The sequence below is a fragment of the Trichosurus vulpecula genome, chromosome 4 (genome assembly GCF_011100635.1).
Source record: "Trichosurus vulpecula isolate mTriVul1 chromosome 4, mTriVul1.pri, whole genome shotgun sequence".
NCBI classification, from domain to species: Eukaryota; Metazoa; Chordata; class Mammalia; order Diprotodontia; family Phalangeridae; genus Trichosurus; species Trichosurus vulpecula.
The window spans coordinates 4,083,246-4,107,729 of record NC_050576.1 but is presented as its reverse complement, the minus strand read 5'-3'; the positions used below and the strand labels follow the sequence as shown (position 1 = coordinate 4,107,729).

Genomic DNA, 24,484 nt, shown 5'->3' with positions numbered 1-24,484 from the left:
AGAAGGGCTGCTAACACAGGTTCTTTGATCTGCTTTTCTAAGGAAAGCAACTTTAAGGGGTTAACAATCTCAGTTTAATTAAACATGCATATATCATTCGCTTAGTTCTGGGGGAAAAGACCAGCCCCTTGAACTTCAAGGCAAATATATACAGAAATCACAAACATCAAGATACAGACCTATTCTGATCAAATCACAATGCATAGTTACCAGAGAAGGACCAATGGGTCTGGGTCTCAACATTCCTTCCATGAGTGAGCCCCCATAAGTTAATACCTGTCTCAGGGCCCTGGGGCACTTGATTACCTCAGTGCTAAGAAGCACTCAAGTAAAGAATGGTGAAAAGTCCCATTTAGGATGTGGGAAAGTTAGTTAATCCCTAGTACCACCATATACAGAGTTTCTAATCAATGACTACAAGTTGTGTTAGTACTGAGAAACATTCCAAGACAAGATCCCGCTTTACCTTCCCCATTCAAACAAAGGCCAGAATCATTAAAGGCACTTAAGAGAAAAACAGCAAAAAGCCCTGCCCTGATTACCACTGCACCAGCCCACTTCTGATCTCCATCCAGGAAATTCTCCTCTTAATCCCTGGGCAGAGCTGAATATTGGGTCATGGGCCCCAGGTGGTCTAAGTGCCCAAAGGCACTTGAAAGGCTTATCTCACTTGGGATGAGTCTTGGCAAGGAAGGATGAAGCATGATTCAGGCTATTGCCTCAGCCTCGGCAGAAACTGAGCAAGAGGTGGGAAATCCACGTTTCAGTGAGGGGGGCTCACTGGCATTTCTCTGACAGCCTCGAGCTTCTCCACAACCAGGATATACATGCACTCATTAGATTCTTGATAAAAAGCATCCTGGAGAAAAATGGCAGCCAATGGGGCCTCTGTGTTGGCAGGAAATTACAGTTCCTCCAAGCAAGTGGAGCCCAGAGAGCTGTTGAGATGAAAGGTGTGATCCAAGTGTGATCACTGGCTCACTCAGGCTGTCTGAAGGCGGCATCAGGGACCCACCCAGGAGGCCTGTGAGTCTGGCAGCCTCACTACATCAAAGTGCCCCAGGCAGGCAGCTGAAAGTGGGTGGGAGGGTGAGGAGGTGGGGAAGACTCAGCCAGGTACAAACACTGGCTCCTGATGATTTTGTCCTCCTCCTCCCCAGGTGGCCTTTGTGGGGGAGGGGAGATTTCTGGACCTGGAAAAATATTAGCACCCCAGTTAGCCATTAGCAAAACCCTAGTAGTAGTAGTGGGCAGAGGACCAATTTTAGGGTCAGGAGGACCAGAAATGAACCCTGCATCTGAAGCCTACTGTGTGACCCTACTTGCGGCAAATCTCATAACCTTTCAATTTCCATAGAGGATCTTCTGTGCCAATAGCATGGTACAGAGGCAGCCAGGTGGCACCAGGGAAAGAATGTTGGGGGTTGTAAAGATCTGAGTTCAAATCCAGCCTCAGACACTAGCTTTGTGACCCTGGGAAAGTCTGCCTCAGTTCTTCCATGTGTAAAACTGGGATAATAGACCTCCCGGGGTTGTTGTGAGGATTCAATGAGATAATCATAAAGTATTTTGTAAATTTTAAAGTATTATATGAATGACATTTGGTAATAATAGTATTTTGGTATTTTTATTACTAATCAGATTCTTACTGAATGCCCGGTACTGTGCTAAGCAGTGAGGAACACGGACTTCAGTTATTTTGTAGTCATGTATGACTAGTGACCCCCTTTGGGGTTTTCTTGGCAGACATACTAGAGTGGTTTAACATATCCTTCTCCAGCTCATTTTACCGTTGTGTCAACACTTCTTGACCCCATTTGGGGCTTTCTTGGCAAAGATACTGGAGTGGTTTGCCATTGCCTTCTCCAACTCATTTTACAATTGAGGAAACTGAGGCAAAGAGGGCAAAATAACTTGCCCAGGGTCACACAGCTAGTAAGTATCTGAGGCTAGATTTGAACTCAGGTCCTTCTGACTCTGGGCCCAGCACTTTCTCCACTGCACCACACAGCTAGCCCACTGGGAAATATAGAGAAAGGCAAAACATGGTCCCTGTACTCAAGGAGGTCACAGCCTTTTGTTTTAATTTATTCAATTCATTTTTTTTGTTGCATTTTAAGTTCTGAACTGTCTCCCGTGCCCCCCACATTAGCCTTTATAAAAGCAGTTGCCAAACATATAGTAAGACAAGCAATTACAAAACAGTCCCTCCAACAGGGCACGTTGTCCCTTTGTATGGCCAATGTTCCCTGGAAAAACCAATGGTCTGGAAGGGAAGGCAGCCAATGAATAAACATTTATTAGCACTTGCTATGTGCCAGACACTGTGCCAGGCACTGGGGCCACTTAAGGGCAAAAGCCAGCCCTGTCTTCAAAGAGCTTACAGTCTAATAGGGGAGACAACAAGCAGACAGACATAGGCGAAGCAAAGTATATGCAGCATAAACCAGCAATGATTCACTGAGGGACTTGTATTAGCAAGGCGATAATCACAATATAGATGATAATGGTCATTATGCCTATGTGATCCTTTATCACAAAATATAAGAGACTCTCCATATAAAAGGTAGAAGAAATAAACCATTTATTCAGATACCAGAGAACCGGATACCAAAACCAACAAGCCCAATCCATCACAGCACTGAAGAATTGAATACATAATTTCACAGCACTCTATCCCATAACCTCGTGCCCCCTGCTGGGGCCTTGCCACCAACAATCACTCACAGCACAGCCACCACACATTTGCTCCCTCCCTCAGCTCTAACTGCTCTCTCAGAGGATTTCCTGAGACACACTTTCCTTTTCCTCCCAGCAAGCTCCTTCCACCACATGTAACTTAGGCTTCCTGTGATGTAAGCAGGTCACATGACCTATTAATGGGTGGGAAAGATCTTCAAATATAAATTACCATTACAGGAAGGCCCTGGAATTCAGAGGGCTTGAGAAAGGCTTCCTTGATGTCTCAGCTAGGTGGTGCTTGGGCCTGGAGTCAGGGAGATCTGCATCAAAATTAGCCTCAGACACTTCCTAGCTGTGTGACCCTGGTGAATGACTTCATCTCTAATTGCCTCAGTCTCCTCATCTTAAAGTGGGAATAACAGTCGCACCTGTCTCTCAGGATCATTGTGAGGATCCAACAGAATAATGACCGGCACCGGGCACGCAGCCTGTGATATACGAATGATGGCGGGCTGCTCTTTCAGAAGTCATGGATCTAGTTAGGACTCAAAGAAACCAAAGAGGCCGAGAGGTGGAGGTAAGGACTAGAGGATACTCAGAGAAGATGCCCAGAGGGTGGAGCAGCTAAGAGGCTGGTGTCAGCACGCTGGAAAGGATGCGAGGGAGAGCAGGGTGTGCAAAGACTGGAGAGATGGGAAGGGGCTGGGCTGGGACCCGGAAGAGCACTTGGTGTTTGGGCATCTAGGCAAGAGGGAGCCACTGGAGTTTACTGAGGAGTGGGAGGGCCTATGTGTGACGTGACTGAATCTATACTTTAGGTATGTCCAAATCACTTTAGTGGATGAGTGGAGAAGGGCTGGAGTGAGGAGACACTTGAGGCAGGCAGACCCACCCAACACACACACACACACACACACACACACACACACACACACACACACACACACACACAGGTCTGCTCCAGGATGGGGCAGCATTAGAGGAGATGAGGGGGTGTATTGGAGAAATGTTGACAATAGATTGGATGTGGGGGGGTGGAGAAGATGACACCTTGGCTTTAAGATTGAGGGCTGGGAGGGTGCTGTTGCCTTCAGCTGTCTACTAGACATCCATTGTGCACATCAGAGAGGCACGTGGAGATGTGAGAGTGGAGGTCACAAAAGCAGTCAGATATGCGTATCAAAAACGTTGTTATTGTTATTGTTTGAGCTTCGTCTGCACAGGACCAGTGATCATCACATCTGATGTCCTGCCTCAACACGAATTGGATTGGAATGAGGCAGAGTTGCACAAAGTCAGCAGCCTCACTCTCTCTTAGAAAATGTATGGAACCAATGGGATCCTCCCCAGCTCCTGGACTTGGGAATCCTTCTCTCTCCTTTGTGGACTCTCCATTTAGTTCCCCTCAGGTTTATTTCTTAGGGCTCCAAGAATTGATCAGTCAGTCAAGAAGCATTTATTAAATGGCTACTCTGTGCTAGAAACTGCTGAGCAATGAGACGACAAAGAGACTTAAAATCTAATGGGGAAAGATGGGATGGACCCAGGAGTACCTGGGTCATGATGATGACAGAGGAAGAGAAAGCCCAGCAGAGCAGCTGGGGGCCACGGAATACACTTAAGTATAATAATAATAATACGTATGTACGTATACACAATACAATGTATACCCATGTTTTGTATATACGTAGACATCTATGTGAGGGTAATAACTACAGCTTGAACCATGCAGCCTAAAAGGGGAAGAAGTAACATTTTGCTGCTTTGAGTTGAATTGCCCCCTTTTTTATGGTGCCCATACTCAGTTCTGGCTCGGCTACTCCTAAGCCATAAGTCCTCCAGCATTTCCAAGAAAGGACCCTAAAGGCCACCTGGACGCAAAGAAGGTCTAGAAGAAGAGCTCAGAAAACGTCCCAAGCCTGGTGTGGCCCCTAGATGTGGTGAAGAAAGAAATTAACCCTTTATCTGCAGGGATTCTCTTTTTGCTAAAAGGAGAACAGCAGATACATTTTTGGCTTGAATTAATGTCCAAAGATGGAGGAAGTGAAGGTGGAAATGGGTATTCCAGACCCAATTCTCACCACAAGGGAGACACTTGTTGATTTTATGGCAATAATAGACAGTGTGGGGACGAGGGGCCCCAACCACCTCATCATTTGTGATCCATGAGGAGAATGAAGAAAGGCATTCAAGGTGGATGATGGAACATCTAGAATTTGTCATATGAGGATTAGTGAAGGAATTGGAGATGTTTAGCTCCCCAAAAGAACCAAGAATACATACAACCAGAGGTGTTCTGGAGACAGCTCATACCAAGCTCACAAAAGCCAATTGTGAAATTTTTAGTGCATGCATTTACACCTCAAAAATCAGCAAAAAGTATACATCAAGGTTGGTTTTTAGTATTTGGTTGATTGTCTGGACTTAGGAAAATGATGGAGAAAATCTTAATAATACAAACTAAATGTAAGAGTGGGGTGTGTATACACGTTTTTAGAGAGCATGTGCCTGGATCCAGCAGATGTTGTGAAAGGAGATTTTGATAGTGAGCTAAGGAGGATGGGAACATTAACTTGGTCCTCAATTCAAGGTCTTAAGGTTTTCTACCTGTCTTCAGGATCCCAATCACAAAACTTTGTTTTTTCCACTCACCTGCCCCAACTTTTCCCCCCTTTTCTCTTTCATTGCCTGATGCTGAAGAACTTTTGTAAAAGTCTGTTCTGGAATCTCCTGTCCTGCAAATCTTATTTATGTTATTAATTTGTACTCTCTCTAAGGATAGACTTTGATAAGTGAATAAACTTCAGCCCAACCTCTGGATAAGCCATTACAAATTCTGAATTAATGGAGTCTGGCCTCATGCTGGGCTGTGTGTCTTTGGTGATGGATGGGTGTCTCTGCCTTTAATTTCCTGACACTTTCCACTTTTGGAAGGGTCTTTTGCTCATCTTACAATTACCTTGGCAAGGTCTGCAAGGGGCCTACTGTCTGAGGCTGAAATCTCCTCCTTTTGGATAATTAGCTTTGGTGGAGTCTTTTTTTTTTTAAGTGGGAAGAATAAAAGCGCATGAAAATATATTCCCAATGAAGACTGTTGGTCTTTTTGGTCTTTCCATAAAGGGCACGACGCCATTGTCACGCTCCTGAAACATTATAAGAGGCCCCAGGATGAGCTGCCTTGTAATGAGTACTCTCAGCCAGGAGGAGGTACCATGAATTTCTGATTACAAGTTTACTATTCTTTCCTGAACATTCTTCTTAAAGGGGAATAAAGACCATTGCTGTTTGAGGGTTCGGGGAGGGGAAGGATGAGGATGAAAGGGCCATGCTTGCTTAAGATGAAGAAAATTCACATTACAGGAGCCTTAATGGAAGGATGCATGTCACCTGGCTTTGGTTGTTGCTGCTCCTGTTTTACTTCCTAACTCCCAGTTCCCCAAAGTTTAGGATATTTATGAGGTTCCTCTATGAGAGTTCAGGCCCTGCTGAATGACCAACCACTTCCACATTCAATTAAAGCCCAGCAGAGCACCCCCAATCCTCATGCCAGCAGGGTTCTTAACCTGAGGCCTCTGGATCCAGGAGGTCTGCGAACTTGGATAGGAAAAGCCACATCCTTTTGATTTCAGTATAATTGATCTCCTTTACAATCTTAGGTATCTCATTTTATTCATTCCGAAAAGGAGTCGGTGCCTAGGCCCACCCAAACTTCCAATGGGGCTATGACAAAAGGGCAAAGCACACAAAAAGAGAAGGCCTATGTCCTGGAGAAACTCATTTTCTCACTTTTTCCTCTTACTCTCCAATTGCCTGAAGTTCAGACTCAGTGTCTAGGGGAAGAAAATGGACCTAAAGTGACAATCCCATTTCTCTTCTCTAACTAAATTCTTTTGTTCATTATTCAGGAAAAACGTGTGTGTCTGTGTGTGTGTGTGTCCATGAGCACCTTGTGTGCGTGTGCATGCACATGTGTGAATGTGCATGTCCATGAGCACCCGTGCATGTATGTGCATGTGTGTGTGAGCATGCCCATGAGCACCCATTCGTGGATGTGCACACTTTTCTATCACTTCCCGAGAGGAAGTTGGACTCTCTTTTAAGGTTTCCAACTGCATTACTTCTTTGATTTCAGATGGCTCCTATGTTTCTGTTCCATCTCCCTTGGGGAAGATTAAAAGCATGACTAAAGGTACTTTAAATGCTTTAATGGACAAACCCAGACTACTTTTTTTTTTTTAACATGACCAAATGGTATTTCAAACTTGATCATTTTCTACTGACATTTAACAGTTTAAAACATTGTAAGTAAATGAATAGGTAAAAGATGTTCAGACCACTGGGAAATAATTAGTGTAACTGGATAGACGTGTGGGCCTGCAGCCTCATGACTCACATACAGGTGCTAATCATGGGGCTTTTGCTAGCCTCTCATGAGAGACTATACACCCCTTTAGTTACCTACTTCTTCTTGATCTCATATTCTCAAGACAAGTAGAAAAATTCTTTCTTTTCTTGGATACCAGAGGGGTTGGGGACTAAGTAGGATATAAAATAGTCTTCTGAAATATTAAAAAGCATTATTGAGCTGGGGCAAGGTCTAAAGGAATGAAGGCCGTAAATCAGGCAAAGTATTTAAAAAAAAAAACAAGAGAAGATTGCAAACTTCTATTTCCAGATTTGAGGGTTTCAGACACTCTCATTGCCCAGCTTTGGATGCTTCTTGTGAGCGCCCACCCATCACTGAGCGACCATGCCTCTGAGTGCTAGGAATATTCAGACTTGTTCAGACTATCTTGTTATGAGAGGCCTCCTTGTTGACTAGATAATGGGTCACCTTACAGCTGCCCTCCCGAGATGGCAGGTGATACAAGCAAGCCAGGGCAGTGATCTCATCAAGGAGAGAAAAAAAAAAGAAAACCTTTAGCCCAGACAGTAACAGTTAACCGCAGATGGGGCATGACATCCCCGGAAGAAGGGTTTTTAATGCACTGTTCAAGTGGCCTGGGAAGACTGTCCTCATGGGAGAGACTTCATCTGCCATAAGGTTTGATACCCCAAGTCCCTAGGCAGCAGTAGTGCTGCACGTTTGCTCATAATATTGAGTTTTGTCGTGGGCTCCTGTGCAAAGAGGAAAGGGATTACAAGGCAACCAATTTATGGTCGAGAAATCAATTGCGGCTGGAGAACAGGACTGGTGAAGTCAATTGTGCATGTGGTGATTTTTTTTTTTAAAATGCCCTTTACATATAGAAAAGTGTTTCTCATTTGCAGAAAAGGCAGATGTCCTCCTCCTGAGGGCAGGGCTGCCCTCCCATTTCCATCTTCAGCTCTCAGAAATTGAGTTCCATGAAATTATCGGCTCAGGTAACCTGGGGAAGGGAGAAGGGGTTCTGGAAGTTCAGTAACCTCAAGACATACATTCGCTTATTGGCTTTAAATCGTTTTAGGGTCTTTCGGGAAAGTCTACAAAGGGCGCTGCAGGAACCAAATAGTAGCGATCAAACGGTAAGCCGGCACTGGCACAGGGTGGGATGCGAGGGTCCTCAGTTCATTTTCAATAGGCAGAAGTTCCGAGCAGACACCCTGTTTATCCTCCCCTTGTTCTTTGACGCTCCCCCATTGCTGCTGCTCTTCAGCTATCGGGCCCACACTTACTGCTCCAAGTCCGACGTGGAGATGTTCTGCAGAGAAGTGTCCATCCTCTGCCGACTCAACCACCCCTGTGTGATTCAGTTGGTCGGAGCCTGCTTGAACGATCCCAGCCAGTTCGCCATCGTCACTCAGTATATCTCCGGAGGGTCCCTGTTCTCCCTCCTCCACGAGCAGAAGAGGTACGGGACCTCGGTTCTAATGCGTGACTTGGTGGTTTGGGTGAGGGCTCAGCGGGCCAGCCTTGCTTGTCAAGAAGAGCATACAGTTCTGGGCAAGTCACAAGCATCCCAGGGGGCCGGGCAGCTCTCCTAGGCTCTACGCACAGCCTTCGCCTCCATATATGGGGGGAGAGGCTCCCTAAACTAATGAAGCCCCAGATATGAACTGAAAAAGAAAACCTTAGTAGGGTTCTCTCTCTACAATGACAATGGCAGATTCTGTCTTCTTTGACTACCTGGCTGTGTCAAGCACACCTATATCTCGTCAATGTGCCCCTTATTAATGATATTTTTTATGGATAAAAATAATTTTGTGCCTTCCATACATGTCACAGCTGCAGGTAACAAATGCTTCGGATCTGGAAGCTGTTAATTAAAGCCTGTAATAATTAGCTGCATTTGACAGACCAATAAAGTATATCTATGTGACCCGTGCATAGACTAACTTCTAGAGATCACAATGTCTGTGAAATTTTTTTTAAATTAATGTCCCTGCTTAAATCTAAATTTGAATAGTCTTTTGAAATGTGTGCATGTCATGACTGAAAAAGAGTCTCCTCTCCTGAAACCTCGCCCCCCACCCCCACCCCAGACCAGGTTTCCAGCCCAACTTCTTTCTGTTGATAAGATCTCATAGAAAAGCAGGTAGGTTAACTGCCCATGTGACCCTCGGCTTTATTTCCCAAAAAGGAAAGCAAGGAGGTTGGACCAGATGCTCTGTAGAGTTCCTTTTGAGGCAAAACCTGGGTTTGAACTCCCTTCCAGCTGCACTTGTGTGATCTAGAACATTCTAGACCAGAACTTTTTGCAAGAGAGGCTCAGGTGAGAGTCGATCCAAAATGATACATGATCTGATTTAAAAGGTGAACCCACCCCCCTTTTATTTAATTTGGAAACTCACCCATAGATGGAGAGAAAACACCCCCTTTGTGGCCTGCTAACTGGGGGTCACCTGCTGCTTCTGCCAGGTACTTCTTGTGTGTCCTTGCCCAGTCTCTTGGGCCTCAGTTTCCTGACATTTGAAACAAAAGGGTCAGAGTAGAAGACATCTAAGATTCCTTTTAGTTGAGAATCTTCAAGTCGAATCCATATATGCATGTATATATGTATTACATATTATTGTATTATACATTATAGAATATTTGTGATATTTTTTATGTGCATAAATTTACATAAGGGAGATACCATGGTCCAGAGGATAAATTGCTGACCTAGAAGGCAAGAAGACTGGGATTCAAGGTGGAGCTCTGACGAATACTTGGCCCTGGGTAAGTCCCTCTACTGTCAGAGTCTCTGGCCAAACTTCTAAGATAACAAGCTGCAGAGAAGGCTCTGGCTGGCAGTAGTGGAGGGAGAGCCCTACCATGAAATCACAGATCTGACTGATCTCACACCACAGAACAAATGATAGAAGAGAAGAGAAGACAGGAGAAGAGAAGAGAAAAGAGAAGAGAAGAGAAGAGAAGAGAAGAGAAGAGAAGAGAAGAGAAGAGAATGTGACATGATAAAATAGGATAGAATGTCGAGTGCATTGAATGCAAATTGCAAAGTGCAAATTATGTCCAAGCCTATAAGTATATACACGTGTACATTTATATGTCTATATGCATGTATACAATGTTTTATAGTTTACATAATATATATTCAGAGACAGAGAGAGGAGGGAGGGAGAGAAATATTGAATTAAAAATGTCCAATTTAATTTAGGAAACATTAAGTATTTTGTATCTACCAGGCACTGTTCTGGGCTCTGCAGGTATAAAGACACACAAAAAAAGTCTCTGCCCTCCCCCAGGAACTTCCATTCCACTGTGGGAGGTTATCATGGATAAAAGTAAGGTACTATCCATTCGTCTGCTGTTTGAAATATGTGCATTTGGCTTCACCCAATTGGTCTCTTAACATCACCGTGTTACTTTCTAGGATTTTGGACTTACAATCAAAACTAACCATTGCTGTGGATGTTGCCAAAGGCATGGAGTATCTTCACAACCTGACCCAGCCCATCATCCACCGGGACTTAAACAGGTCTGTCTTTCTTTCGCTCAGCCCAGAAAATTGTGTCTGACCAGCAGCATGTTGACAAATTGGGGAGGAAAAATTTAAGAGGAAAAAAAACTCTTGGTGCACACCTGACCCATTTTGACCATTCCCTTTATCATATTTTAAATCAGTTTATAGTCATAAGAATGGGGCAGTGGGCGACGTGTGTAGAAAACCAGGAAGGCACTTTTGTTTTCATTCAATTCAATATATGCCAGGCAGGAGACCTTTTGTGGGGGCACCAGACCTAAAATGATCCCAGTCCAAGCATGGGGTGTACAGGGTAGCTGAAGCATGCTCGCCTCAGGCATAGATGGATGCTACACATCAGGGTTACTGTATTGTTTTGCTGATTACCTCAACTAGAAAGTGGTAGAGAAATGATAATAATGATAATAAACTGGAAAATATGTCTTGCGTACTTTTGTTTTTCTTTCTGAAAGCTCATTTTTAAACCTTCACCAGCCTGGGCTGGTCAGAGGTCAGACGCAGGAACTGGGGGAAGGAAGAGGATCCCCAGGCCCTTTTTGCAGGAGGGGGGAGATGCACCACATGTCTCTGATTGTCCCAAAGGTCTCTGGAGCAGAGGTTTTTAACATTTTTGTATCGCAAAATCTGTTGTCAATATTGTGAAGCCTGTGGACCCCTTTCTTGGAATATTTCTAATGCACGAAATACATAGGATTACAAAGGAAACCAATTATATTGAAATGGGGGGGTCTCAAGATGTTAAAAAAAAAAAAGCAACCAAGGTCACAGACTCCAAGTGAAAAACCTCTGCCCTGTAGGGGGCTGTAACTCTTAGAAGGCCTCAGAAAAGTAGTGGTTTCCATAGAATCTTTTGCTTTTTGCTTCTGATGCTCTCAGGCTCACCCAGAAACTAGGAATGAGCTAGGAAAGGGTCATGAGCAAGATTCTTTTCCCAGCTATCTTGGATGGTGCTCACTGGTCCTTCAGGAAGAACTAAGCTTGTCTTGAAATCACAGTTTTCAGGGTTGGAAGGGATGCTGACTGATGCGAGGCCGTCTGATATACCCAAAAGTACTCATGGTGGCTCTGTCCAGCAGTGCTCTAGAAAGAGGGTGCCCTCCCTCCTAAGGTGCCCAGTGCACACTGTGCCTCAGGAGAATCTCATTGTTATGAAGGGGTCAGCTCCCTTCCCTTACACTGAGGCTGAATTTGCATTGTAGCACCTTCTTCCCATTTCTTCAGTGACCCAAAGGAAATGTGTCTATTTCCTCTTCCGTGCGACAGCCCTAGGAAGAGCTTTAGTATAGGAATACTTAAGGACGACAGTTATTCCAGCCTCTCCCCAGTCTTCTCTGAGCTAAACAGGCCCAAGTCCAGCAGCCCATCCCCTTACAGCCCAAGGACCAGCTATTAGCACACGTCAGTCATGGAACCAGCCAGCAGTTAAAAGCACTGGAAAGAAAGTCTCTGAAATACGACTTCTGTGAATTTATCAAGCTCCCCCTTTGTTTTGTTCTGCTTCTAGATACATGTATTTTTTAAATATTAAAAATTAACAAGCATTCATCTTTCCTCTTCTTCCTTCCAAATTGGGGGGAGGGGGAATAAAACAAAATCCTTCTGACAAATGAATTGGGAATGGGTGCACCAACTGTTGTATTGGCACATGCTGGAATATTATTGTGCCACAAGAAGTAAGGAAAAGGGTGGCTTGCTTCATTCAGAACCCTGTGTGTTGGCGGAAATATGAAGATGTGACAGTCCATAGTCTACTAGACAACACCTTCCTGGGACACCAGAGGGGTGCAGAGCCAACACTAATGAAGGCAGGACAGATGAAGAGCTGGTGCTACCTAAGGCAATCAGGAAAGACTTCCTGGAGGAAGTACCATTCATGCTGCTCCTTTACTCAGAGGCAGGCTTTCACAGACACAGTAAGGCAAGCATTACTAGGTTTTCCATGATCTAGACTGAGATTGTCTGTTCCTTCATCTGTCCATCTCTGGGCCTGTTCACTATTCTTCTTCATGGGGCCTTGGCTGCCTGGTGCTTCCCTAAGCTTTCTTTCTGAGGCAAACCTTTATTTTAATAAGAACACGGCTTTCCCCTGCCTATAAGTATCCTGGTGTCTCACTCCCAGCTCTCAGAACAAATGTAGCCAGGAAGCTAACTTAGCGCATTGTGAAGTGGTGATGTCGGCTTCGGGAGCGCTCACTGCCATCTTGCTGAGCTATGCTTGGCGCTGCAGACACAGGAAGGATAATTGCACATTTTCTGCAGCTGTGGCTTTTTATTCAATCTGGAGAACACACGTCCTCTTGTACTGGAAATATTTCAAAGGGACCCTGACTTGGAGACGGGTGACCATGCAGAGCCCGAGGATCACACAGCACACCCTTGAATTGTGCCCGAAGCTTTCACTGTGTGTCTGGGACAGGCCTCTTGTGTCCTTTGGGAAAGGCCGGGATCCTCTACCCTACCCCTTCTCTGGGGGCGCTCAGTGTCCATAGCCATCAGAAGGGGAGAAATGGGTGAAGAAAGTCAGGAGACACCTGTGAAGTAGTGTCAGGACCGCTAGATTTAGAAAGTCAGAAGAGAGAGGTCCAGTCCCAGCTCTTTGTGCTGCCTTTGGACCTGGGCCAAGTCACTTGACCACTCTGGGCCTTACTTTCCGCATCTGCAAAATGGGGTCGAGCTAAATGATTGCTAAGGTCCATTTTCTCTCTGAAGGCTAGAGACACTGTGTTGCAGTGCAAACTTGGAGGGCTGACTTTGGAGAGATGAGCCTGTGTTCAAATCTGGGACCTTAACTTGCAGCCTGTATGACCTTGGGGAAGTTACTTGAATTCTCCAGGACTCAGTGACCGCATCTCTGGGATAACATGGCTCTAAGGTCCCTTCTGGTACTAGGTTTATCATCCCCTGGTGATGGTGGACATGGGTAAAACCAATGAGTCTATCTGTTAAGATAACACTGGTCTCAGGTAAGAGAACGCACAAGCTCACTTTGCAGAGCCGGCCTCCCAGAGACTGATTTCAAGGTCCTGGTGGAGGTGGAGAGGGACAGCCATGATGGGTGTAGTGGAAGCAACATGGCAGGGACGTGACAGGATTTGCAGCCAGCCTAAAGGACTGCTTCTGAGAAGGAGATGAATGCCTGCTGCCAGAGCCTGCTCACCACGGGGGCAATGCACAAGGCTCCATTGGGGAGGGAGTTTATGGGCAGCAAGGAGCTGGGGATAACGTCCAGATTGGGAATCCAAGGTCTGGGTTCAAATTTCTGTAGTTGGGCTGCTTTGAACAAGTGACTTAATTCTCTGAACTTCAGGTTCTTTATTATAAAATGAGGGGGGGTCAGTCTAGATGACCTCTGACTTCCCTTACAAGTCTAATTCTGTGGTCGTAGAGTTGGGCAAATAGACGCAAAACAGAGTGTGCTCTGTACTTCATTGTCTCATCTCATCCTCCCAAGAACCCCATGAGGTATGTGCTATCATGATCCCCATTTTACAGCTGACATGTGTTAAACCTGAAAATTTGGTTGAAGGAAACAACAGAGCTAGGTGATAGAAAAATCCATAAAGCATAGCGGAGCTAGCTTACTTGTACGTACAAGGAGTCAGAGTATAAACTCTGGCTGCCTGAACAAAGCAATGAGAAAACTTATATACGTTATTTTAGCAGACCTAGCAAGCCTGTATTACCTCATCTTTTATGACCCCCATGTATGTTTAACCATGATACAAGAAGAGGATTTTCCTTAATTGAATAGAGTTGTAAAGGATGTTGACAAAAAGTCAGTTGAAACTACAGCCTAGTGTCTCTGTGTCTCATCACATTCCATAACATAGTATATACCTGTAGAATATTAAGCAAGGTAATCTCTCTGGGGGTTAGGGTAATGTCCTTAATAATCTGGCCTTGTTGACAGAGGTAAGGGTATTGCCTGAGCAAACTTTTAGAGAGAACAAAGAAGCCCAGGTCCTGGATCTTCATCCAGTTACTCATTAATTCAGGCTCTGGGTCTACTCGAAATTAAAAATGATATAAAATAGTATAATATTTTCCATACATGTGATAAGTGACTTCCCCAAGGTCACACAGCTGTCAAATATCTGAGGCTGGATTTGAACCCAACACCATGCCCAGCATTCTATCTACTGCATCACGTAGCAATCTTGTTGGGAGAATCAGGGCAAGCCTAATGTAGGCTTTGGTATTTGATCTGAGCTTTGAAGAAATTTGGGAATCTAAGAGCCAGGCATGAATCCAATGGGAATTCCATGGAATCAAGGGATGACTTACATGGGAGGGCCCAGAAGAAGTGTTTCAGTCTGTCTGGCAGAGAAGGGAAGTAGTGAAGAGGAGTCTGGAGAGGGAGGACAGCACCAGCTCATAAAGTCTTTAAATGCCCTTCTAGAAGTTGGTTTGATCCCAGAGCTACAGGGTCTATTAGTCCTTGACTTAGACTTTATAGATTCTTGGCGTTGTATGCCAATAGTCTTTCTATAAATACAGATTCCTCATGATTGTTTTTCTGTTCCTGTTTGTATGTATAGCTCTTCTGGTAACAAGTGAAAGACAAAAAAAAATTATAGACTATTTAGAAAAGCCAAGTTCCCAATGACCAATGACAGATGACTAAAAAGACAAAGCTGTGAATGGCTAAAATAATTCTGTTTTCGAAGATGTGATGTTAACTAAATCAGGGGGTGATTAGGAGAATAATCAATAGAGGCTCAATCTGAGAAATCCACAGGTACTTGGGAGCTACATCAGGGGCCTACTCTTATACAAGAGTTCCACGGTCCATGTAACCACAATCATGGGCCTAGAGACACAGGTCTAATGCAGATCCAACGACCCCATTGACAGCATGATTTTGGTTGCATGCACGTAGTCCTTCAATCTCTTTCATAAAAAAGCTGTTTCATTGTTCTCTTGCCTAAGAAGTTTTTACACTTGCAGAATTTTTGGTTCAGGAGACCCCCCTACACCGATGAGCTTACTGAATGCTCAGCTGGGAGTGAATCATTAGAGTAGCTTGAAGAAACTCCAGCAAGTCAGTCCACCAAACTGCCTGTAGGTGTGGTTGGTGGGGTCCTTGACTCATGGCTAATTATCTCTAGTAAAGTTTTGAAAGTCACAGGAAAGTCCAACCTCTGAAATGCTTCTGTCACCTCCCATAGGATAAACAAGACATCCATCCCTTCTGCCAATTCAATTATGCAATTCACAACAGCCATTGTCTTCCCCACAGCCAAGCAGATTCGGAGGCTCCCTTTTGTAATAGTAATTAAGGTGGGGCTTTTTGCTTCTCTTAAGTGCCCTTAAGGATTCTGGCCTTTGAATGGGGAAGATAAAGTGGGATTTGGCCCTGGAGTGTTGCTCAGCATTAAGACAATCAGAGAGTCATTGAATTGTATTGATGTGATGCTAGGGATGAGGAACTTTCACAAGCCCAGCCTGGGTGAGGTCAGAGCCCTCAGGGCTCTGAACAGGATATAATCGAGGAGAGCTTGGTGTTTGATTTTAGGACACATTGATGGAAGGAGTACTGAGACTCTGGGCAAGCTGCAAACTGTCCCCCCCCCCCCCCCCCCCCCCCGGCTTTGCAACCCAGATGTTGGTGTTTCTCTGGTAACTATGAATTGTGATTTGAATCAGACAAGGTCTGTCTGTTGATGTTTGTAATTTCTGTTTATATTTGCCTTGAAGTTCAGGGGGCTGAACTTTTCTCCCAGTGAACTGTTAATGATATTTGTATGTTTGATTAAACTGAGATTGTTAACCCCTTAAAGTTACTTCCCTTAGTAAAGCAGATGAAAGTACCTGTGTTGGCAGCTTTCTGTGTGCTGGTTGTTGGCAGGTCTTACACCCCTACAGCATCTGATAGCAGATTGTTGCTACACCTTTCTCATCTCTTCCTTAAGACTAGAATCTGTCATTAAGCCTCCACAGCCTTCCATTGGTGGTAAGGGGGAGGGATGTCTGGTTCTTTCTATTTACAATGCTGTAATAATTATGAAGTTTTTTCCCCCTGCCTCCACTTACTCACTATGCCTCAGTTTATATAAACTGTCTCCTGATGTTTCTCTACATCCTTCACATTCACGTTTTTCTTTTTTCTTTCTATTTCTAAAGAGAGACAGATTCCTGGTTAGGAGCAGTACGGGGAAGACAGCAGCCAACATATGTGTGAGTCATTGTCAGTAGGAACAGTGAGTAGCTCAGACAATATTTAAGGATTGCAAAGCGCTTTCCTCATAGCACATGTGGAAGATAAGTAATGCCAGTGCCATTATCCCCATTTTGTTTCATAAATAAAGAAATCGCGGTGCCAAGCACTAAATGATTTGCTGCTAATCAGAGGGCCAAGACTTTTCTAATTTTGCTCTTGCAGATTTTCAATTTTATGTTATTGAAATTGTCCATTTTAATCTACTTTGAGAATGTCTATCCATTATTCAGTTAAATTCTTCCCCTGGGCAGAGTGGTGAACAGTATCTCCTTCCTCCTTTATTTTTCAAAATGATACAACCATTTATATTTAGGTCAGACATCCATTTGAAGCTTATTGTAGCTTCTGGTGTAAGACTAGTATCTGCAGCCCTGATTTCCAGGTTTCCCATGAGTTTTTATTAACTAGAAAATCCTCCCATAGTTGTTAGTGTCCTTAGATTTATTGAACACCATACTACTGCTGAGGGTAACTCTCCTTGAATCTTCCCACTTGATCTGGCCTTCGCCTCAGGCCATAAGCCTTTCATTATCTAGCCCTAAATCTCTATCTGGCCTAGCCCTTTATTGTCCAGCTGCTCTCACCCTAGATCCCATCAAAATCCCATTCTCTTATTGCCTGGAGTCTTGACCTCTAGTCACCCCAGTCCCATCGAGATCCTCCTTAGACTCCTCCTCATGACTCTCCCTAAACCCCTCCTCTAGTCACCCCAGACTACTTGACCCTAGATCCCTCCCACGATCTTTCTGTATGTAGGCTCCATCTTGGCTCCATGAAGGCGCTCCGATCCAGTCTAGCTCAGGCCAGCTTGTGACAACAAACATCACACTGGTGAGATTTCTTAAGACAACCTAATATGGCAAATCCTTAATAAACTTGGTCTTTTTCCTTGGCCGGGAAGGCTTGGGTCGAAATCTTTTGGCAGGACCTGGCGTGTAGGTATTTTGGGGTCTTGAGCACCCCTAAAAGCATGGTTTCTTACATCACCATTTTTTTTAACTTCTTCACTATTATGTTCACTTTTTTTGGAGGGGGGGAGGTTTATTTACTGATTTACCCTAATCTGTTCCACCAATCAACTTCAAAAATATTTCAATCTGCACCAAACAGTTGTGATAGTTATGTCCTTATAGTAGTTCTTGAGATCTGGTATTGCTGGCCTCCTTCATTTCTACTTTTCCCCTATCACTTCCCTTAAGATCCTTTGATTAAATGTTTTTTTTTTTTTGGCTGGAATTTTAAAAACTGTATACTGTATTGACTCCATAACCTTTTCTTTGTGCCTGGAGAAACTTTGCAAAGAACTTCTGGGATAAGCAGCATGTCATGCTTCTAGAAATGAACTTTGTAAAAATAACTTTACTTGAGGGAAATGGGGGTTCTGTGGAGATAGCAGAAGCCTTAGGATACTGTGCAGCTTCTCATCCATCAGGGCTGGAGTTGGGCACTCACCTGGATGGTGTCATTCAGGGTCAGGAAGCATTCACCATGTAGTAGTTTCTTATCTTAGATAGCTTGATTACTAGGTACTAGGTTTGTCTCTAACTACATAAAAGGATGCCCCCCCCCCAATTCTGGTGCCCTGGAACAATTTTCCAGTCACTGCACCCTAATTATTTCTTATGATCATTTTGCTGCCTCTTTTTTTTTTTCCCTTCTGGAAATACCCAGTGCCAATGAGACATTACATTTTGTATGTTTTCCCTATAAGGATGCTGATTTTCCTTTCCTATAGCTATAGTAAATCTCCTTAAAGCCTTTTCTTTGAAAGGCTTCAACTTTTTTCACCTGCTTTCTATACAATGTGTGTGTGGGGGTGGGGGGGACCAGCCAGACTCTAGCTTTTTGGTGTGTTGTTGGCACCTTATATTGCTTTTTTCTACTTTTCTTGAGGATGTGTGCTGAATAGTCAGCTTTGGAAAAAAGTCAGCAAAGGTTCCCGTGCCTCCCCTACACTCCTTACCCTCTGTAACAGCAAGCAAAGTGGGATTTTTGCTGGATTGAATGTGTGTTGAATTTTCCAGCAAAAATCCCACTTTGCTTGCCTTTAAACTCTGCCCCCACCCAGCTGAGTTCTTTACTCATTTGTTTGGAGGGCCTGGAAGTGGTGTTCCCTGCCCCTCTGCAATCTTCTGAGTTGCTAAAGTCTTGATAATGATATTATTGCAAATGTGTTATTATTTACACATTCCTTGGTACACATTCCAATTGTGTGTTCTGAAAGGTAAAGAGCTGAATTCTCTTGGGACGTTCAGAACAGAAACCTGGAATGAGAGGTTATGATTAATAAAGGAACAACCATTTTAAAAGACCAATATTTCTGGTCCTGCTGATTTAATTTCCAGTAGCTGAGTCTACAAGAAGTGATCGAGATAATTATGAATCTCTTGATTCTTTTCATGGCTTTTCTCCTCCTTAATATCATCCATAGAAGGATCAGGTTTTTCAAACAACATTAATCTTCCCTGGGGACTATGCAGCCACTGCTTGTTTGTCTCAGGAATGGGAGCCTATACAGAACATGTTTATATTACTAGCACCTTCATTTTGCCCTAATTTTACCGTGAATGTGTTTTCCAGTCATGACCACAACTTAATATTTTTTGTCTGTTTGCCATGGCCTGTGTCTCCTTATTTAATAAGGTGGTCCCTATGGGTCTGTCTCTCCTTGTGATAGCATTAGGAAATTCTTTTTACTAAGATCTATAGAATAACTGGGTTATTTGGTTACAGAATCCTTTGTGGGAGTATGGAAACAGGAATCCTATCATATATAGGACCATCACTGCTCAGAACCAGAAGAGGTATTCAACTAGTTTGCAATCCAATCAGAGGCTAGCTCAATCAATCAAGCTGTTTTCCTTCAGCATCAGGCATTGTTCTAAGCCTTAGGAATTCAAGGAAAGCTAAAAACTGGCCCTGTCCCCCAGAGTTTTAATGGGGGAATATATTTCCATTGTGGGGCACAACATAAAAAGTGAATACTTCTAGGTTCATAGGCCAAAGAGATCAAAGACAGAGCACAAGGACTTACATGTGCAAATGTATTTGTAGCAGATAATTTTGGTGGTAAAGAACTAGAAATGAAGGGATAGCCATCAACTGCAGAATGGGTGAGCAAAATATAAGATAGGAATATGATGGGATACTATTTGTCATAAGAAATGATGAAATGGGGGGGCGGAGCCAAGATGGCGGCTGGTAAGCACGGACTAGAGTGAGCTCCCTACCCGAGTCCCTCCAAAAACCTATAAAAATGGCTCTGAACCAATTCTAGAACGGCAGAACCCACAGAACAGCAGAGGGAAGCAGGGCTCCAGCCCAGGACAGCCTGGATGGTCTCTGGGTGAGGTCTATTCCACACGGAGCTGGGAGCTGGGAACGGAGTGGAGCAGAGCCCAACCTGAGCGGCGTGGACAATCCAGACCAGAAGCCGGGCGGAGGGGGCCCTAGCGCCCTGAGCATGTGAGCTGCGGCAGTTACCAGACCCCTCGACCCACAAACACCAAAGACTGCGGAGAAGGTTAGTGGGAAAAGCTGCGGGAGTGGAAGGAGTTCGTGGTTCGGCTTCCAGCCCCGGGGGCAGCGGAGGTGGGGCAGCTACAGCTGTTGTTACTTCCGGCTCCAGGCCCACCTGGTGGGAGGAATTAAGTGGCGGATCAGAGCAGGAGTGCAACAGCCTGCTGAAGATCTAAGCCCAGTCTGGACTGGGGGTCCTTGGGAAGGAGGAGTGCGGCTCTAACAGAGCTGGCACCTCCCCCCCAAATGTAGAACATAGAACTCGTTATTCTACAAGCAGTCATACCCCACTGAAAAATTCAAGGGTCAAGTTAGTTGGTTGGGAATATGGCCAGGCAGCGAAAACGCGCCCAGATTCAGTCTCAGACTTTGGATTCTTTCTTTGGTGACAAAGAAGACCAAAACATACAGCCTAAAGAAGACAGCAAATTCATAGAGCCTACAACCAAAGCCTCCAAGAAAAACATGAACTGGCCCCAGGCCATAGAAGAACTCAAAAAGGATTTGGAAAAGCAAGTTAAAGAAGTAGAGGAAAAATTGGGAAGAGAAATGAGAAGGACGCGAGAAAACCATGAAAAACAAGTCAATGACTTGCTAAAGGAGACCCAAAAAAATACTGAAAAATACACTGAAGAAAACAACACCTTAAAAAACAGACTAACTCAAATGGCAAAAGAGCTCCAAAAAGCCAATGAGGAGAAGAATGCCTTGAAAGGCAGAATTAGCCAAATGGAAAAGGAGGTCCAAAAGACCACTGAAGAAAATACTACTTTAAAAATTAGATTGGAGCAAGTAGAAGCTAGTGACTTTATGAGAAATCAGGATATTATAAAACAGAACCAGAGGAATGAAAAAATGGAAGACAATGTGAAATATCTCCTTGGAAAAACCACTGACCTGGAAAATAGATCCAGGAGAGATAATTTAAAAGTTATTGGACTACCTGAAAGCCATGATCAAAAAAAGAGCCTAGATACCATCTTTCAAGAAATTATCAAGGAGAACTGCCCTGATATTCTAGAGCCACAGGGCAAAATAGAAATTGAAAGAATCCATCGATCGCCTCCTCAAATAGATCCCAAAAAGAAATCTCCTAGGAATATTGTTGCCAAATTCCAGAGCTCCCAGATCAAGAAGAAAATACTGCAAGCAGCCAGAAAGAAACAATTTGAGTATTGTGGAAACCCAATCAGAATAACCCAAGATCTGGCAGCTTCTACATTAAGAGATCGAAGGGCTTGGAATGCGATATTCCGGAGGTCAATGGAGCTAGGATTAAAACCTAGAATCACCTACCCAGCAAAACTGAGTATCATGTTCCAAGGCAAAATATGGAGTTTCAATAAAATAGAGGACTTTCAAGCTTTCTCAGTGAAAAGACCAGAACTGAATAGAAAATTTGACTTTCAAACACAAGAATCAAGAGAAGCATGAAAAGGTAATCAAGAAACGGAAATTGCAAGGGACTTACTAAAGTTGAACTGTTTTGTTTACATTCCTACATGGAAAGATGATGAGTATGATTCATGAGACCTCAGTATTAGGGTAGTTGAAGGGAATATGCATATATATGTATATTTGTATGTATATATATATATGTTTATGTATATATATAAGTGAATGTGTATGTAGGTATATATCTATGTGTATGTATGTGTATATATATATGTGTTTATATATGTATGTATGTATATATATATATATGTAAAAGAGAGAGAGCAGACACAGGGTGAGTTGAAGATGAAGGGAAGATATCTAAAAGAAATAAAAAGAAATTAAGGGATGAGAGAGTAACATACTGAGAGAGGGAGATAGGGAGAGATAGAATGGGGTGGATTATCTCGCATAAAGGTGGCAAGAGGAAGCAGTTCTATGGGAGGAGGGGAGAGGGCAGGTGAGGGGGGAATGAGTGAACCTTGCTCTCATCAGATTTGGCCTGAGGGGGAATACCATACATACTCAGTTGGGTATCTTACCCCACAGGAAAGAAGAGGGAGGAAGATAAAAAAAAAATAAAAGGTGGGGGGATGATGGAGGGGAGGGCAGATGGGGGTGGAGGTAATCAAAACAAACACTTTGGAAAGGGGACAGGGTCAAGGGAGAAAATTCAATAAAGCGGGATGGGTTGGGAAGGAGCAAAATGTAGTTAGCCTTTCACAATATGAGTATTGTGGAAGGGTTATACATAATAATACATGTGTGGCCTAGGTTGAATTGCTCAACTTCTTAGGGAGGGTGGGTGGGAAGGGAAGAGGGAAGAGAATTTGGAACTCAAAGTTTTAAAATCAGATGTTCAGAAACAAAAAAAGTTTTTGTATGCAACTAAAAAATAAGATACACAGGCAATGGGGCGTAGAAATTTATCTTGCCCTACAAGAAAGGAAGGGAAAAGGGGATGAGAAGGGAGGGGGGTGATAGAGGGGAGGGCTGACTGGGGAACAGGGCAACCAGAATATAAGCCATCTTGGAGTGGGGGGGAGGGTAGAAATGGGGAGAAAGTTTGTAATTCAAAATGTTGTGATAATCAATGCTGAAAACCAAATATGTTAAATAAATAAATTGCATTAAAAAAAATATAGCAAAAAAAAAAAAAAGAAATGATGAAATGGATTGTGTTCAGAGAAACCTAGGAAGATCTTTATGAACTGATGCACAGCGAGGGCAGCAGAAGCAAAAGTGCTTACATTATGACATCAACATTATAAAAACAAAAACAAAACAAAAAACACTTTCAACGTTTCATCTTCTTAAGGACCAACTGCCATCTTTAGACTTCTCACATAAATAGGCAAAAAAATATATCATCTTAACTGACATCATCAATAAAAAATATAATTTATAATTCAATTCAATCATCATGCTCACTGAATGTTCTATATCTATCTGTTTACCTGTCTGTCTATCTACCTGTCTGTCTGTCTGTCTACCTGTCTGTCTATCTGTCTGTCTGTCTGTCTACCTGTCTGTCTGTCTGTCTACCTATCTATCTGTCTATCTGTCTGTCTACCTGTCTGTCTATCTATCTATCTGTCTGTCTGTCTGTCTACCTGTCTGTCTATCTATCTACCTGTCTGTCTGTCTATCTACCTGTCTGTCTGTCTGTCTACCTGTCTGTCTGTCTGTCTATCTACCTGTCTATCTATCTGTCTGTCTGTCTACCTGTCTGTCTGTCTGTCTACCTGTCTGTCTATCTATCTGTCTATCTGTCTGTCTACCTGTCTGTCTGTCTGTCTGTCTATCTGTCTGTCTGTCTGTCTGTCTTTCTACAATAGTTCCTAACCTTAAGGAGCTTACATTCTATTGGGAGGCACGTAACATGTAAACAGGTAAATTCTTTTTATAAATAATCAAAGTAAACACAACATAATAGAGAGTAAATTGAAGGAAATAAGCATTTACATAGTACCTAGTACATTCCAGAGACTTTACTACGTGCTTTACAGATATTCTCACTTGATTTTCACAACAACTCTGCAAGGTAGGTGCTATTGTTATCCCCATCTTACAGTTGAGGCAAATGAGGCAGAGAGAAGTTAAGTGACTTGTCCAGGGGCACATAGCCAGGAAGTGTCTGGACTGGACTTGAACTGAGCCCTTCCTGCCTCCAGGTCCATGCGCTTTCTACTCCTTAGCCGGGCTGCCTCCAGGAAAGTTCTGGTCCAGGAATTTGAGCTGATCCTTGAAGAAAACTCATAACTCTCAAAGGGAAAATTGAGATGAGATTGCATTCCGGGCATGGTGATATCTATGAGAGGCAGGAGATGGAAAAATACTCACTGAGAATGGCAAGTGCTCTTGTTCTGCTGCAGCACAGAGCTCATGAAGAAGAGCCACGGTCAGTAAGCCTAGAAAGGTAGGCTGGAGCCAGGCAGGAGAGCTGCCGACTACGTATGGGCTTGGATCAGGTGGGTTATCCCACCTCAAAGAGTTGATCTTCACGGGCAAACTCCATGCCATTCCAATACACAACCTACACTCAGTTGTAGAAAGGAAGGCACACGTATTTTCTCCTGCTGGATGACAGAGAGGGCCGAGTGGTCAAATGGCGTCATGTTTTTGAAGCTTCACTTCTCCAGATCAATACTTAACAATGAACACAGTCTGAAGGCTGAGGCTACTGCCTTGGCTGCTCTTGCACCTTTGGATCTCATCAAGTAAA

General features: G+C 43.7%; 1 protein-coding gene across 1 annotated transcript in view; it reads left to right on the top strand.

Moving 5' to 3' along the window:
- Nucleotides 1-24,484, top strand: part of LOC118847934 (serine/threonine-protein kinase TNNI3K) — a 394,003-nt gene that overhangs the window by 157,790 nt on the left and 211,729 nt on the right. The window contains exons 12-17 of the mRNA XM_036756639.1: nt 5,803-5,889; nt 6,815-6,871; nt 7,954-8,046; nt 8,130-8,187; nt 8,319-8,513; nt 10,476-10,580. Of these exons, the coding sequence (XP_036612534.1) occupies nt 5,803-5,889; nt 6,815-6,871; nt 7,954-8,046; nt 8,130-8,187; nt 8,319-8,513; nt 10,476-10,580 (595 nt within the window). The remainder of the gene's footprint in view (nt 1-5,802; nt 5,890-6,814; nt 6,872-7,953; nt 8,047-8,129; nt 8,188-8,318; nt 8,514-10,475; nt 10,581-24,484) is intronic.